This window comes from Pyrgilauda ruficollis, unplaced genomic scaffold (assembly GCF_017590135.1).
Source record: "Pyrgilauda ruficollis isolate IOZ18807 unplaced genomic scaffold, ASM1759013v1 scaffold164, whole genome shotgun sequence".
NCBI classification, from domain to species: domain Eukaryota; kingdom Metazoa; phylum Chordata; class Aves; order Passeriformes; family Passeridae; genus Pyrgilauda; species Pyrgilauda ruficollis.
Window position 1 is genome coordinate 1,393,508 of NW_024515209.1, and position 12,008 is coordinate 1,405,515.

General features: G+C 55.5%; 1 protein-coding gene across 1 annotated transcript; it reads right to left on the reverse strand.

The window, feature by feature from the left end:
* Positions 1-1,147: 1,147 nt before the first annotated feature.
* TRMT10B (tRNA methyltransferase 10B) lies at positions 1,148-6,220 on the reverse strand. Its single transcript, XM_041463328.1, has 8 exons — positions 6,202-6,220; positions 5,557-5,590; positions 4,108-4,402; positions 3,616-3,768; positions 3,189-3,267; positions 2,830-2,897; positions 2,510-2,633; positions 1,148-1,805 (listed from the first exon to the last, which is right to left on the reverse strand). The coding sequence occupies exons 1-8, from the start codon at positions 6,218-6,220 to the stop codon at positions 1,612-1,614; spliced, it is 966 nt and encodes a 321-aa protein (XP_041319262.1). The 3' UTR covers positions 1,148-1,611.
* Between the last annotated feature and the right edge of the window lie 5,788 nt (positions 6,221-12,008).

A 12,008-nucleotide genomic window follows, 5' to 3' on the forward strand; every position in this document is an offset into this window, starting at 1 on the left:
AGGGCTCGTCCCCTGGCTGCCGCAGGCTGTGCAGGTGCCCAGCCTCACGGCGTGCCCTCAGCTGCCTTTGCCACCCGTGGGGAATTCCGAGTGGGAGCCGCTCAGCCTGCCTCGCTCACGCTGCTCTCCGGGCAGGCTCTGGACTGAGGGGACATCCACCCCCGCCCTGGCCGAATGTGAGGGACCCCAGGTGGCTTTCTGCACCTCGGTGGCCGAGGGAACACAGCGATCGCACGTCCAGCTGCTTTTGCTCGGCCGGAGGGGTGGTGGCAGCCGTGCGGCCCCGCGCGGTGCCCGCTGCCCCGGGCGGGGCGGGACCGGCCCCGGCGGCTCCCGGCAGCGCTCCCGGCCGTGCCCCGGCCCCGGAACGCTGCGGCCAGAGCTCTGCGGGGACCGGCAGGGGCTCCCCGGCCGGGAGCAGCCCTCCCCGCAGGTGCCGCTCACCTGGCCAGGTGCGAGCCACAGGTGATTCGGCCTGGGACAGGGCACGGCCAGTCCCTCCTGCTGAGCCCACCGGGGGATATTGGGGGTGGCTGCCTCTCCCCAGGGAGCTGTGGGGGGCTGCACTCGGCAGCTGAGGGGCACGGGTGGGCTTGAGTGATGGCACCACCTCTCCCCAGGCACGGTGGGGACAGGACTGTCCCCTGGCTCTGGGACACTGAAGGGGATCATCTCCACGTGCAGCATGCCAAGAGCTCCCAGGGCACAGCAGCAGGCACTGGCCAACACAGCTCTTGTCATGGCTTAAGCTCAGGTTAAGCCCTGGCCTGGGTTAAAGCTCAGCAGCTGGGTTAAACCCCCAGTGCTCCTGCACTCCCCACTGTCACACGCACTCGGACACAAGCCCCAGGGCTGTGAAAGGGTTTGCTGTGAGAGAGGAATGAAAACACATAACCAAACTTACCTCAGATGACCTTCAGGTCCTGCTGCCACTGGCCATGAGGTTTCAGGGCTCTTTTGGCAGCAGTGGCTGAGGTAATGTATGGTCTCAGCTGCACCAAACACGCTCCTGCTGTGGCTTGGCAAGCGACACTGCTCCGTGCAGGGCACAGCCAAGCCCAGGTACCTGCAGCAGGGACACGGGGTCAGGGACCTGTGTGTGCCAGGTGTGACGAGGTACCACTCATCAGTAACTGTAGGGACACAATGGGGATCTAAACCTTTTATTTTATATTAGATGCATACAACTAGCCAAAGGCTTCAACAACCCACCAAGCCTTCGGTGGGTTTAAGCTGCTGGGACACAGTGCCCTTGGGAGCTGCTGCCCATCTCCTGCAGGAGCAGCACTCTCCTGTCCCCTGGCAGGGCGCTTCCCTTGCCCAAAAGCTTTGCAATCCTAACTTCACCTTACTCTGTTTCAATAAAATGAAGAACACACCCTAAAGCTCTCCTCCCCACCTCAGAACAAGCATAGGTGCAGGAGTCACAAACAAACAGCTGCAAAGAAGCAAAACTGAATTCCTGTCAGTTTTCACTTGATCCCAGGCTCCGCCAGGCTTTCCTTTCCTGCTGGGGGCCACGGGCGATGTCCAGCACCGCATTCCTGAGGTAGAAGGTGTTGCTCCAACGAGGTCCTCACTCTGCTGGAAACAGCTGTCTCCTGTGCACAGTCATGCTGCTGCTTCCTGCCTGTGCGGCTCCTCAGCACGAAATAAAGAGTTTCCTTGGGCAGCAGTGGTGCTCTGGGCTGTTTCCACCTGATCCGCTGTGTCCCGCAGCACGTAGCCTTTTCCAGAAGAAACTCCAGCCCTCAGGGCTGCTGGCCAGCTCCGTGTCTCGTAGTAGGTGGACAGGACGTCAAAGACTGTCAGAGCAGAGAGGGGCTGAGCCACACACGGGCTGGGACAGTGGTGCCAGCAGCTCCACACGCCCACCAAACACGAGGGAGGTGATGACAGCTGACCCAGGGAAGGTCCCCCACCTAACAGCTGATGAGCTGCTGCTTGAGGCAGCTCACCTGGGGCAGACAGGCATTTTGGAGAGGACTTTAGGGAGCTCTGGGCAAAGCAGTGGCTGTGTCAAATAGAGTGAGGTGCCCCTGTCACTGCCATGGCTGACATGTGCCACCTGCCAGTGTCCCCCTGTAGTGAGCCACACCTGCTGTGCTCCCACTACCACTCCCAGGCAGGGAGACCCCATGCCCTGGGCACACAGAGTCCCCAGCCACTTCCTCTGCCTTGTGTCCATGGAGGGGCAACACAATCCTCACGTCAGGGGTAAAAGCTCTGAGGAGCTGGCCTGGGTCACGAGCCCCTCTGCAGTGACCAACAGAGGGGCATTCCCCTTGCAGAGGAGAAGGAGCACGAGCACATCCTCTGCTGTGACCAGGAGTGCCAGCCCACGGGGGTACAGGACACCAAGACCCCTCCCTGCCACTGCCAGCCTTGGCTGAGGTGGCACAGGTCTCAGAAGTGCTGTCCCTCCGTGGCCTGTCCCCACAGCAGCCCCCTGGCCCCGTGCACAGGGACCCCGGGGGCACAGCCAGCCCCCGTGCCCTCCAGCCCTCACCCTGGTTGATGGCCAGCGTCTCGGAGTGGTAGTTCCTGGCGTTGGGGGCTCTCACCATGTACTCCCGGATGGGCAGCCGGGCTGTGTGCAGGCGCTGCTCCCGCGCCCTCCGCAGGGTCAGCTGCTGCAGGGACACACGGACAGACACACGGACACACGGCCTCGCACAGCGGCCACCAGCCAAGCCTGCCCTGCGGCTGGCAGCGCTGCTGCAGCCTCTCCCAGCTCGCTGCTGGGTGCAGGCAGAGCCTGAGGGAGAAGGGCCGGGGGAGGCAGGCACCGCAGCGGGATGTGGCTGCTCACGGGCAGGCACCACGCACCTTGTGGATGCTCTCATCCACCAGCCCTCCCAGCACGTACACCTTGCTGGGATCGACGTCTTCCAGCACTACACAGAGGGCAGGCACGGGCTCAGCTGCACGCAGCAGGACAGCGCTCCCCAGCACACCCCCCTGCCAAGGACAGCCCTGGGCAGAGCCCCTCACCCCAGCCTGGGGCACACAGGTCCCACCAGCACAGAACCAGCACCAGATCTGAGCACACAGTGTGTCTCATGCAGTGTGAGACAGCCCATGTGAGGAACAACTTGTTTGAAGCATGGAATGGCCTCAGAAAGAAATTTCTAAAAGTCAGCCTTTTGTCCTGGTTCTCCCTTTCCTAAAGCATGTGAAATACTTACCATTCTCAGAGTCAGGAGTGAGATAAACAATGGCCTCCAAAGGAAACAGGTCCAGGTAACTCTCTGGGGTTGTATCGATCTCAAAACACAAGACAGAGTGAAGCAGCCCATTAGCCTGAGGTACATGAGCCAGAACAAAGCCCCCTCCCAGACACAGAGATATCCCAGGACTGACACTGCTGCTTTGGACATACAAACTGTCAAAGGTCTGGTGGATCCTACAGATCTCCAGTGACCTGGGGTTTTTCTTTTTCACTAGGACAATATTTCTGTTCTAGGCACTGATCAACACACCTAAACACTCCATTAAATTCTCTCCTCACCAAAAGATCTCGGGGTGCTTTGAGAAAGGGACAGCAGCAACAACTGACTAGTTCTAGATGAGATGCAGAGCTCAGGGCAGGATCTCCTGGCTCCAGGCCCTCACCAGGTACCCCGCGAAGCCGTCGTTCATGCGGAAGCACTGCTCGTAGATCGCTGTCCCCGCCGCGAACTCGGTCAGGCACAGCCAGAAGGGCCGAGCGGCGCGGCGGTTCGCCCCGTAGAGCCTCCGGATCTGCGAGGCCAGGCGGCCGCTCTCCTTGGGGACACCGCGGCTCGCTGAGCCCAGCCCGGGGCTGCGCTCCCGCCGGGCTCGGTCACCCGCCGAGCACAGCCTGTCCGGGATCCCGAGCAGCCCCCGGGACCCCCAGCAGCCCCCGGGAGCCCAAGTAGCCCCAGGAACCCCGAGCAACGCCCGGGACCCCGAACAGCCCCCGGGACCCCCGAGCAACGCCCGGGACCCCGAACAGCCCCCGGGACCCCCGAGCACCCCCGAGACCCCCAGCAGCCCCGAGACCCCCAGCAGCCTCGAGACCCCCAGCAGCCCCGGGACCCCCGAGCACCCCCGGGATTCCCAGCACCCCCGGGACCCCCGCACCTTCTCGCTCATGCCGCCGCCCACGCCGAGGTCCACGCACAGCCACGGCCCCGCCGCCCGCGCCTCCAGCAGCCGCTCCGCGGCCAGGGCGGCCGGGACCCTCCCGCGGCGGAGGGACGGCGGCCCGGGCCCGGCGGGGCCGCTGCTCAGGCACAACGCCCTCGCAGAGGAGCAGCAGCAGCCTCGCCTGGGTGCAGAGCACGGCAGAGTCCCGCCGGGGACTCTGACACACGAGGGACTCTGGACCTGGCCAACAGGATGCCTGGCAAAAGCAAAAGAACTCTGAAAGTCACACCTAGATGGCACGAAGATTCAATCAGAGTGGTTTAAGGACTGGAAAAAGAAAATCCCAGCAAACTCTGCGAGCAAGAGATGTTGTTATATGCATAAGCTTGTGTATGTGATTGTAACCTGTGAAAAATGCATACTTTATGATTGGCTTTTCGCAAATATTAAAATGAATATTATATGTGTTGTGTTAGAAAGTTGTGCTGTATTAACATTTTAACAGTATGGTAGATGTAGTTTCATAGTTAAAAGGTAACTTTTTGTAGTTGAAATAGGAACTATGTATGTGGAATGATTTCTTTTTAGAAAGGAATGAGGTGCTCCCACTGGATGGCGGCTGCAGGACACCTGAATCTTTCAGAGAAAGAGAATTTATTGCTCTTTTATCAGGAGAAACTAACTTCTTCCTGCCTCGCTCAGGCCTGAAGATGCCGTTAGGATTAAGAGGAGAAGTTGATGATGGACAGAATCCTGTGTTTGAATGGAATTTATGCATCATGCATGAAGTATATGAATATGCAACAGGCTGTTGTTTTTGAGGGTTAATCTCTGTTAACGTGGGTCCTTTTTTGGGCTTGTGTTGCCCAGAAAAAGATACCTGGACTGTCTGTAACTCTTTGTTTTTATTGTCTCATATTGTCCTAATCTCAGTTGTTCAAATTTTATTACTCTAATTATATTACTATTATTATAACCATTTTATTACCGTTAAACTTTAAAAACTTTTAAGAACAAGTGCTTGGCGTTTTTCACATACCCTAATCACTGTGGTACACATTACCAGTCTCCCTAAGACAGCACATGAGCGTTTGCCTGTGGAGCCCCTGGGGGCATCCCCTGGGCTGGGGACAGAAGCAGCTTCCCCCAAAAGCTGTTGAGACCCCAGTGGCTCCTTCCCCTGTTCCTGTGTCTGTTCCTGAGTCCCTGAGCCACCCCTCCTATTCCCTTATCCTGGTACTGCCCCTGGGGAGAGGAGCCTGGACCCCGAATGTGTGCGCCTGAGCATCTCCGTGCACAGCTGGGTCCAACACCCGTGGCTCCAAGCAAAGGCCCTCCTGCTTCCTTGCCCTGGACCTCACTGGCAGCAGCTCAGGCTGCAGCATCCGTGTGCCACAGTGAAATGGATTCTGGGCACCACCAGTGTCCCTCAGGCCAGCTCACCTGACCGGCACTGAGAGGCAGCACTCGTTGGAGGCTGGGGGAGGTAGAGTACAAGAAAATAAAGATGGTGCAGAAAGTCATCTCAGCCCTAAGGAGTCGCAGCTGGGCCAGTTATCAAAGGTGAGGAGCAGGCCTGACTTTAGCAGGCCACAGCTGTCACCAAGAAGAAGAAGATGCTGTAAAAGAGTGGGTTGGCTGGCTGGAGTCAGCTACTTTGTGAAGGAGGCAAGAGCCAGTGCTCTGAAGAGCTGCCTGTGAAACCACACCAAGAAGGTTTGAAACTTGTGTGACAAAGAGACAACAGTATGGAACGTTTTGCAATTTGATGACAACAGGAAACCCCTTCCAGCTCACACCTGAGTGGCACTGAGGTGCAGCACGTGTTGGAATCCCCTTCCAGCCCAGGGGATGGGGCTGGGACTGCTGTGGGGTGTCTGCAGGAGGGGGGTTCCACACGGGGTTAGCTCTTAACTTGTCTTTTGTTTCCCAGGAGAGCAGCTGTGCTTGCCTGAGGCACCTCAGGAGTTCATTTCACACTCCCCAGCCGGGCTCTGCTGAGGAGCTCTCTCCCAGCACCACTGGCACCCTCTGTGCTGGCTGCTGCCGCGTTTGTCCGTGAACAGCCGGGGCTCCAGCGTGTCCCACCAGCCCTGAATGAATGCATCCTGGCCCCACGCCCTGCTGGGGCCCCTCCGTGCCACCTCTCCTCTCCTGTGACTCGGCAGGTCTCTGGTGACCAGGATCGAGGCAGACCCAAGATGGAGCTGGCAGTTTTGAGGCTAAAGTGGTCAGTAGTAGACTGCCAGAGAAAATTTTGGGGTAAGACCCTCAGGTAACATGCTAGGGACAAAGAATATTTTGGAGGAAACCCAGTTCATCTGCAGGGGGCAGAAGGAACATTTTGGGGATAAGACAGAGGTCACAGTGGCACTCCCAGCATGAAACAGACCCAGAGTGTGGGAAATGGATTTGCAGAGAGATCTCAGGGCCGGGCAGAAGGCTCACAGTGTGCACCTGTGTGCAAACCCTGAGATAAGAAATGCTGTTACAGAAATGCCTTGGAACAGGACAGACATTGCTGAGAGAGAAATGGAGCCAGGAACAAGTCTCAAAGGATGGCCTTAGAAATTTGATTAGATACTTTGGGGAAATAGAGCTGTGACAGATGCATTGTACTGACACCTACAAGGGGTTTTAGATTTTCAGGGTTTGCTGTTGTTTGTCTCTGCCCCCACACAGGAAAATCCTCACCCTGTGATTGCCACTGCTATGCTACTTAAACTTTTGTGACCTGTAATTCTTCATACAAAGTTGGTAATTTGCTCCATAGGTTGAGATCAAATTTCCAGGTGTCTTTGGCTTCCTACCAGGGTCTCTGAGCCCCTGCCAGGACTTTGAGCCATGCAGGGCATCCAGATAGATGTCCTGGGGTCCAACATCTCCCCCTTCTCTTTGCCACAAAAACACCTCTTTGGCAGCCTCATTCAAGACCTGCCAGATGCACTGGAAAATGCATGGCCAAAAGGAGCAGAAGAATTACAATCCCATTTAAATGTAAAAAACTATCATCTAACAAAAACTGTACATCACTGATTCCCACACCCGTGAAAAAGCCCAAAGCCCACAATCTTCTTTGGGTGAAGCTCAAGGGTTGCAATCTCTGCGCAGTCCACACCTTTGCTTGTCGAATGCTCAACGTTTTTCTTGCTCTTGATAGAGTTTCACATTCTCCACTGAAATCCATCTGGCCTTTGCATCTGTTAAAACACAAACAAACCCCACGTCCCCGCAGGGACTGAAGGATTTTCTCCAAATCCTGCAGGTGAAGCTCACCTCTTGGCTTGCCCTTCGGAATGGCCGCGAGGATTTCACTGTGCTGCTGAAGCATTTTTCCACCACCTTTTCTTCCGGCATGTTCTCCCAGCCGCTGTTCCCCTTCTCTCTCAGTTTGTTCCTCAGGATGGACACAGCCTGCCGAGGCGCTCCTGCCTGGCTGCGTGCCTGCACCATCTCTGCCCGGCGTTGCCACGACGGCCCGCTGGCAATGCGGGCTGGCGCTGCCGAGCGCCAAACTCTCCACCAGAGGTGGTTTCGCCTTCAGCTGCGCCCGCCGACGCACGGCCCGCGAAGGTCGGTCTGTGAACGATGACCAGGGCTCCGTGGGACCTTGCCTGGCCGCTGAGAACGGCACGTCTGGAACTCCCGGAGCACCCTGCGGGACTGCTCTCCGTCGTTCGGCACTCGCCGCGGCGCTCGTTCTGCTGCGTTGTCACCTGCAGGGCCCCCGCCCGCTGTGCCTCAGCCAGGTTTGCGTTTGGCCCGCCTTGACGGCTGCTCCTCAGTGTCGCTCTGATTTTTGTTAAGCCCTTTGATGTTTACATTCTCTCAACAAACTTTCTCACACACAGTTCCGTAAATAACCTATGTTTTGCATTCTTTCATAGAAGTAGAGAGAACTGATGGACCCTTGGTCTGTCCAGTGGCATTGGAGAGGTGGCACTGTCACCCTCCAATCCACTGTCACCTTTGGAAAACTATAAATGTTGGAGTCAGAAAATAAAGCTTCTTCTTTTTTGTTCCCCTCGAGAGCAGCAGTGTCTGTGTCATCATTTCGTGCCTTATCGCAACACCTCAGCTCCGCCAGATTCCCTCGCCACCTTCTCTCCCAGGTGGGATTCTGCGTGCCTGTGAGCACCTCTGAACAAGGCTTCGAATGTCCAACGGCGCGAGTCGTACGTGCTGAATTCCCCTTCAGAAGGTGTTTGAGGCACGCTGAACCCAGTCCGCCACGTTGGACGGCTCTTGCTAAGTCTCTGACCACCTCCTGACCCGCCCAGGATTTTGTCCCTGTGCATCACAGGTCACCGGCACTGTCAGATCTCCTGATCCCTGTATCAAATCTTCCTTGGACAATTCTTTTCTGATTCGTTCCCAGTCCTTTGCTGTGTATTCTTCTTCTTCTGGAAGCTCTTCTGGCAATCTCATGAACACTGGAGTCTTTGATGTAAATGGTGATCCTTTTTGTAAATATTCTTTGACTTGATGTCTTTGACCTCGCTCCCAACTTTGAACACGGAATTTGAAATTCTTGTGACTGCATCTTTTTCATTGTATCATATGACGGAGTACATCCCATTCCTGCTTCTGCTGCTGAAAACATCCACGCTGGAATTCCCTCTGATGTTGTGATTCGCATTATGCCTTCTTCTTCTTCTTCTGGTTGTGCTTCACGTGACGATTCTTCGAATTCCCAAGCTGACGGATAATTCATCTGTCTTGCTTTTGCTGTCTTCTCTGATATAGTCTTCTTTTTGTCTGCAGCTGGAAAAAGCCGCTGCATTGTGGCATTTCACCACGAGCGAGAACTGCGGCTTTGCCGACCCGGCCTGGCCTGTCCTGCGTTCAGTCCTCCCTCCCACGGGGTGGCGCTGTCACCTGCTCGGACACCGCCATGACGTCACGCGCTCGCTCGGCTCCTCGGCCGAGCGCCGCAGTTGTGATGGTTGGGACCGCGGCTGCGCGAGTTTTGGCTGAACGGGCAGTGGAGGCTGAACACAGGAACGGCCCCTGAGGCTGGAGAGGGTTGAACCACCGGGACGGACGGAACCGGGACCGGAAAGGGGCGGAGCCTCGGGACGTGGCGCTCCGCGAACGGCCCCTCCCCGCTCGGGACGTCACAGGGGATCGGCCACGCCCCCGACCGCGTCTCGTTCTCGACTTCCGCGCATGCGCGCTCTCGGGAATGCCTCCCGTCTCCCCTGGACTGGCGTCACTGTCTCTGTGCCGCTCCGCGTCTGATGTCTCCCCGCGGTGTCTGTTCGTGACCCTCTCTCCTCCTCCCCTGCCCCTGCGTGCAGCCCTCGCCCCGCCATTCCAGCGGATCGCCGCGGCTCGACTTCCGGGTGCTGCGTCACCACCGTGCGTCTCCTACGGGTGCCGCGAGGAGCCGTGCAGCTGCCCCGGCTGGCTGCCGGGGCTGAGGCGGCCGCGTTGCTCGGTGCGCCCTTCGCGGAGGTCCCGCGTCCCGCCGCTCGCGGCTGCTTGGCACGGAGCCGGCCGAGGCCTTTCCGCGCCCCCGCTGTCCCCGGCCGCCGTCGCGCTGCCGCGTTCCCCCGTGTCCTTGCGATGCCCCCGCACGCCCCGCACCGGTCCTGCCGCTTTTCTCGTTCCATCCCGCTCCGGTTCCCGCGGGTCGGCAGAGCCGCCTCCTCTTGCTGCCCGAGCAGAGACAGAACGCGTACGCTTTGTGCGGTGCTTTATTGAGGGCCCGGGAGGCTGGGGACCGTGCAGTCTGTTACAGAGTCTCTAAGCAACGACTCCCCAACAATTCCCCTTTCTTGGCAACTCGCTCCCCGTGATACTGGTGATACATTCCTTAAGCCACAAACAAGATTATAAATCAGGTACCTATCATTATTCCCAGGCCATTGTGTGCAAATCATCATTCTTGCTTCCCTCCCCTGATTAAACATTCCTTACGGTTGCTTGAATTCTATGGTTACACTCTTACAACACACTCCAAAAGTTACAACACACTTCAAACGGTTATAAATTCCTATTTTACCTGCACATTATATTTTACAAATTTTCTACATTTAATTATTTTCCAACACTCTGAGTGTCCCGTCCCTTCACTCTCGCTGGGAGAAAGCCTTAATTCATCTGGGAGTGGGATCGTGTCTGCGTCTGAATCGGAACCCAAACCCCCTCCCGTTTCTGGGGTCTCAGGGCGTTTCGGAGGTCTCTTGGACTTTCGGGGTGATGGGGCTGGAAGCAGTGACATTCCTGCCTGCCCCGGGCTAACTGGGGTCAGAGCCAAGCTCTGCCTCCCCGCTCTGCCTCTGTGGGAGTTGTGTCCAGTAACTGATCTCTGAGATTTATTCGAGATAGCCTCTGAAATAAATGGGCAGGAGATCTTAGTAGAAAACTTGGTAAGTCCTCAGTCTTTGAGGGAAGATCAGTTTGGAAAGACTGTGATGTAGAAGGAGTGCAACACAGAAAAGGGGAGCATATAAGGAAGGGAAATAGATAACTTTTTATTCATAACAGCCTCTAACATGATTCTTACTGGAGACAGCACCTCAGAGCTGTCTCATCCTTCCTCGCAGCTAAAATATGTATGTGCCTGTTAACTTCTTGCCAAAATCCCAACTCAAATAACAGACGTGTCTCTAAGTATGGATAATTATATCTGACCCATAATAGTAATTCTTTGAGCTCTTTTCTAGAAACTCCCTGTGTCACGCCTTGTAAGGCTGACAGTGTTTCTGTCTGTTCCTGTGTGTGTTCCCATGTTCTTGATTTTTGACCTTCTCACCGAGTTCTTGTCTCAGAGCAGTCTGAAGCTCCTGGTTCCTGTCCAGCAGGCTGCAGGAGATGGATCCAGAGGGCCCTTCCATTCTGTTATAAATGAAAATTGCGAGTCAGCCAATTTTAATAAAAATATGAAAAATAAAATTTATTTCGCGACCGTAATAACAGTCTGATAGCCACCACCCAAACGGACAGCGTATCACCCCCGGTCGATGATACGGGTGAACGAGAGGAAAGCACCCCCTCACTGGTGCCTTGACCTCCCCGTCCACACTGCTTCGAGGTAGCAGTTCTTATACAGTTTATTTCGCCCGCGGCAGAAAGTCTTTGTTTCTTTCGGAGTTCTTCATATTCAACCAAACCCCCCTGTACAAGGTCCAAAACCCCCTTGTACAGTGCTCCAAAATTTTTCCCTTCACCCTCTGATTGCCACTGCTATGCTACTTAAACTTTTGTGACCTGTAATTCTTCATACAAAGTTGGTAATTTGCTCCATGGGTTGAGATCAAATTTCCAGGTGTCTTTGGCTTCCTACCAGGGTCTCTGAGCCCCTGCCAGGGCTTTGAGCCATGCAGGGCATCCAGAGAGATATCCTGGGTTCCAACATTAGATAATTGGCTTTAAGGCATCTGCAGCATGGCCTGGCTAAAGCTGACAGGCCAAGGAACACTTACAGTGTATTGGAATTAGGAAATAGCTTCTGATTGTGGTGGAGTGAATGATAACATCTGTACTGTCTCACCCTTCTCATGAGACTGAAAATGGAATCAAAGGCTTTCAACTCCTCTCAGTTGCCCCATCTCTGGGTCAGAAAAAGGTATTATCCAACACCAGAGGAGGGGCTGTCCTGCCATGGGCTCTGTTACAGATCCCGTCCTCAGGGCACCTGTCCTGCAGGTGAGCCGACCAGGGAGGCCTCTCCAGACTGCTCTTTGCCAATCAGGCTTTGTTCACAGCTTCCATGCTCTCAGGACACGCTGTTTAAGAAGCATATTGACATTTAATGTGTTTGTAAAAATATTACATCAGTTATGTTTATAAAAACTTAAGGAGAAATATTCACAGTCCACTTTTTTTTTTTTTTTTTTTTTTTTTTTTTTTTTGGGGGGGAGAGGAACCCTGACCCCCCCTGTGTTGTT

Bases quoted from the DNA above. Each gene is read 5' to 3' on its own strand.
- TRMT10B (XM_041463328.1), bottom strand. The intron at 3,268-3,615 runs GTGAGGGCCTGG...TTGTGTTTTGAG, and splicing joins ACGGCTTCGCGGGGTACCTG to ATCGATACAACCCCAGAGAG. The intron at 1,806-2,509 runs GTGAGGGCTGGA...CTGCTCTGACAG, and splicing joins GACGCTGGCCATCAACCAGG to TCTTTGACGTCCTGTCCACC.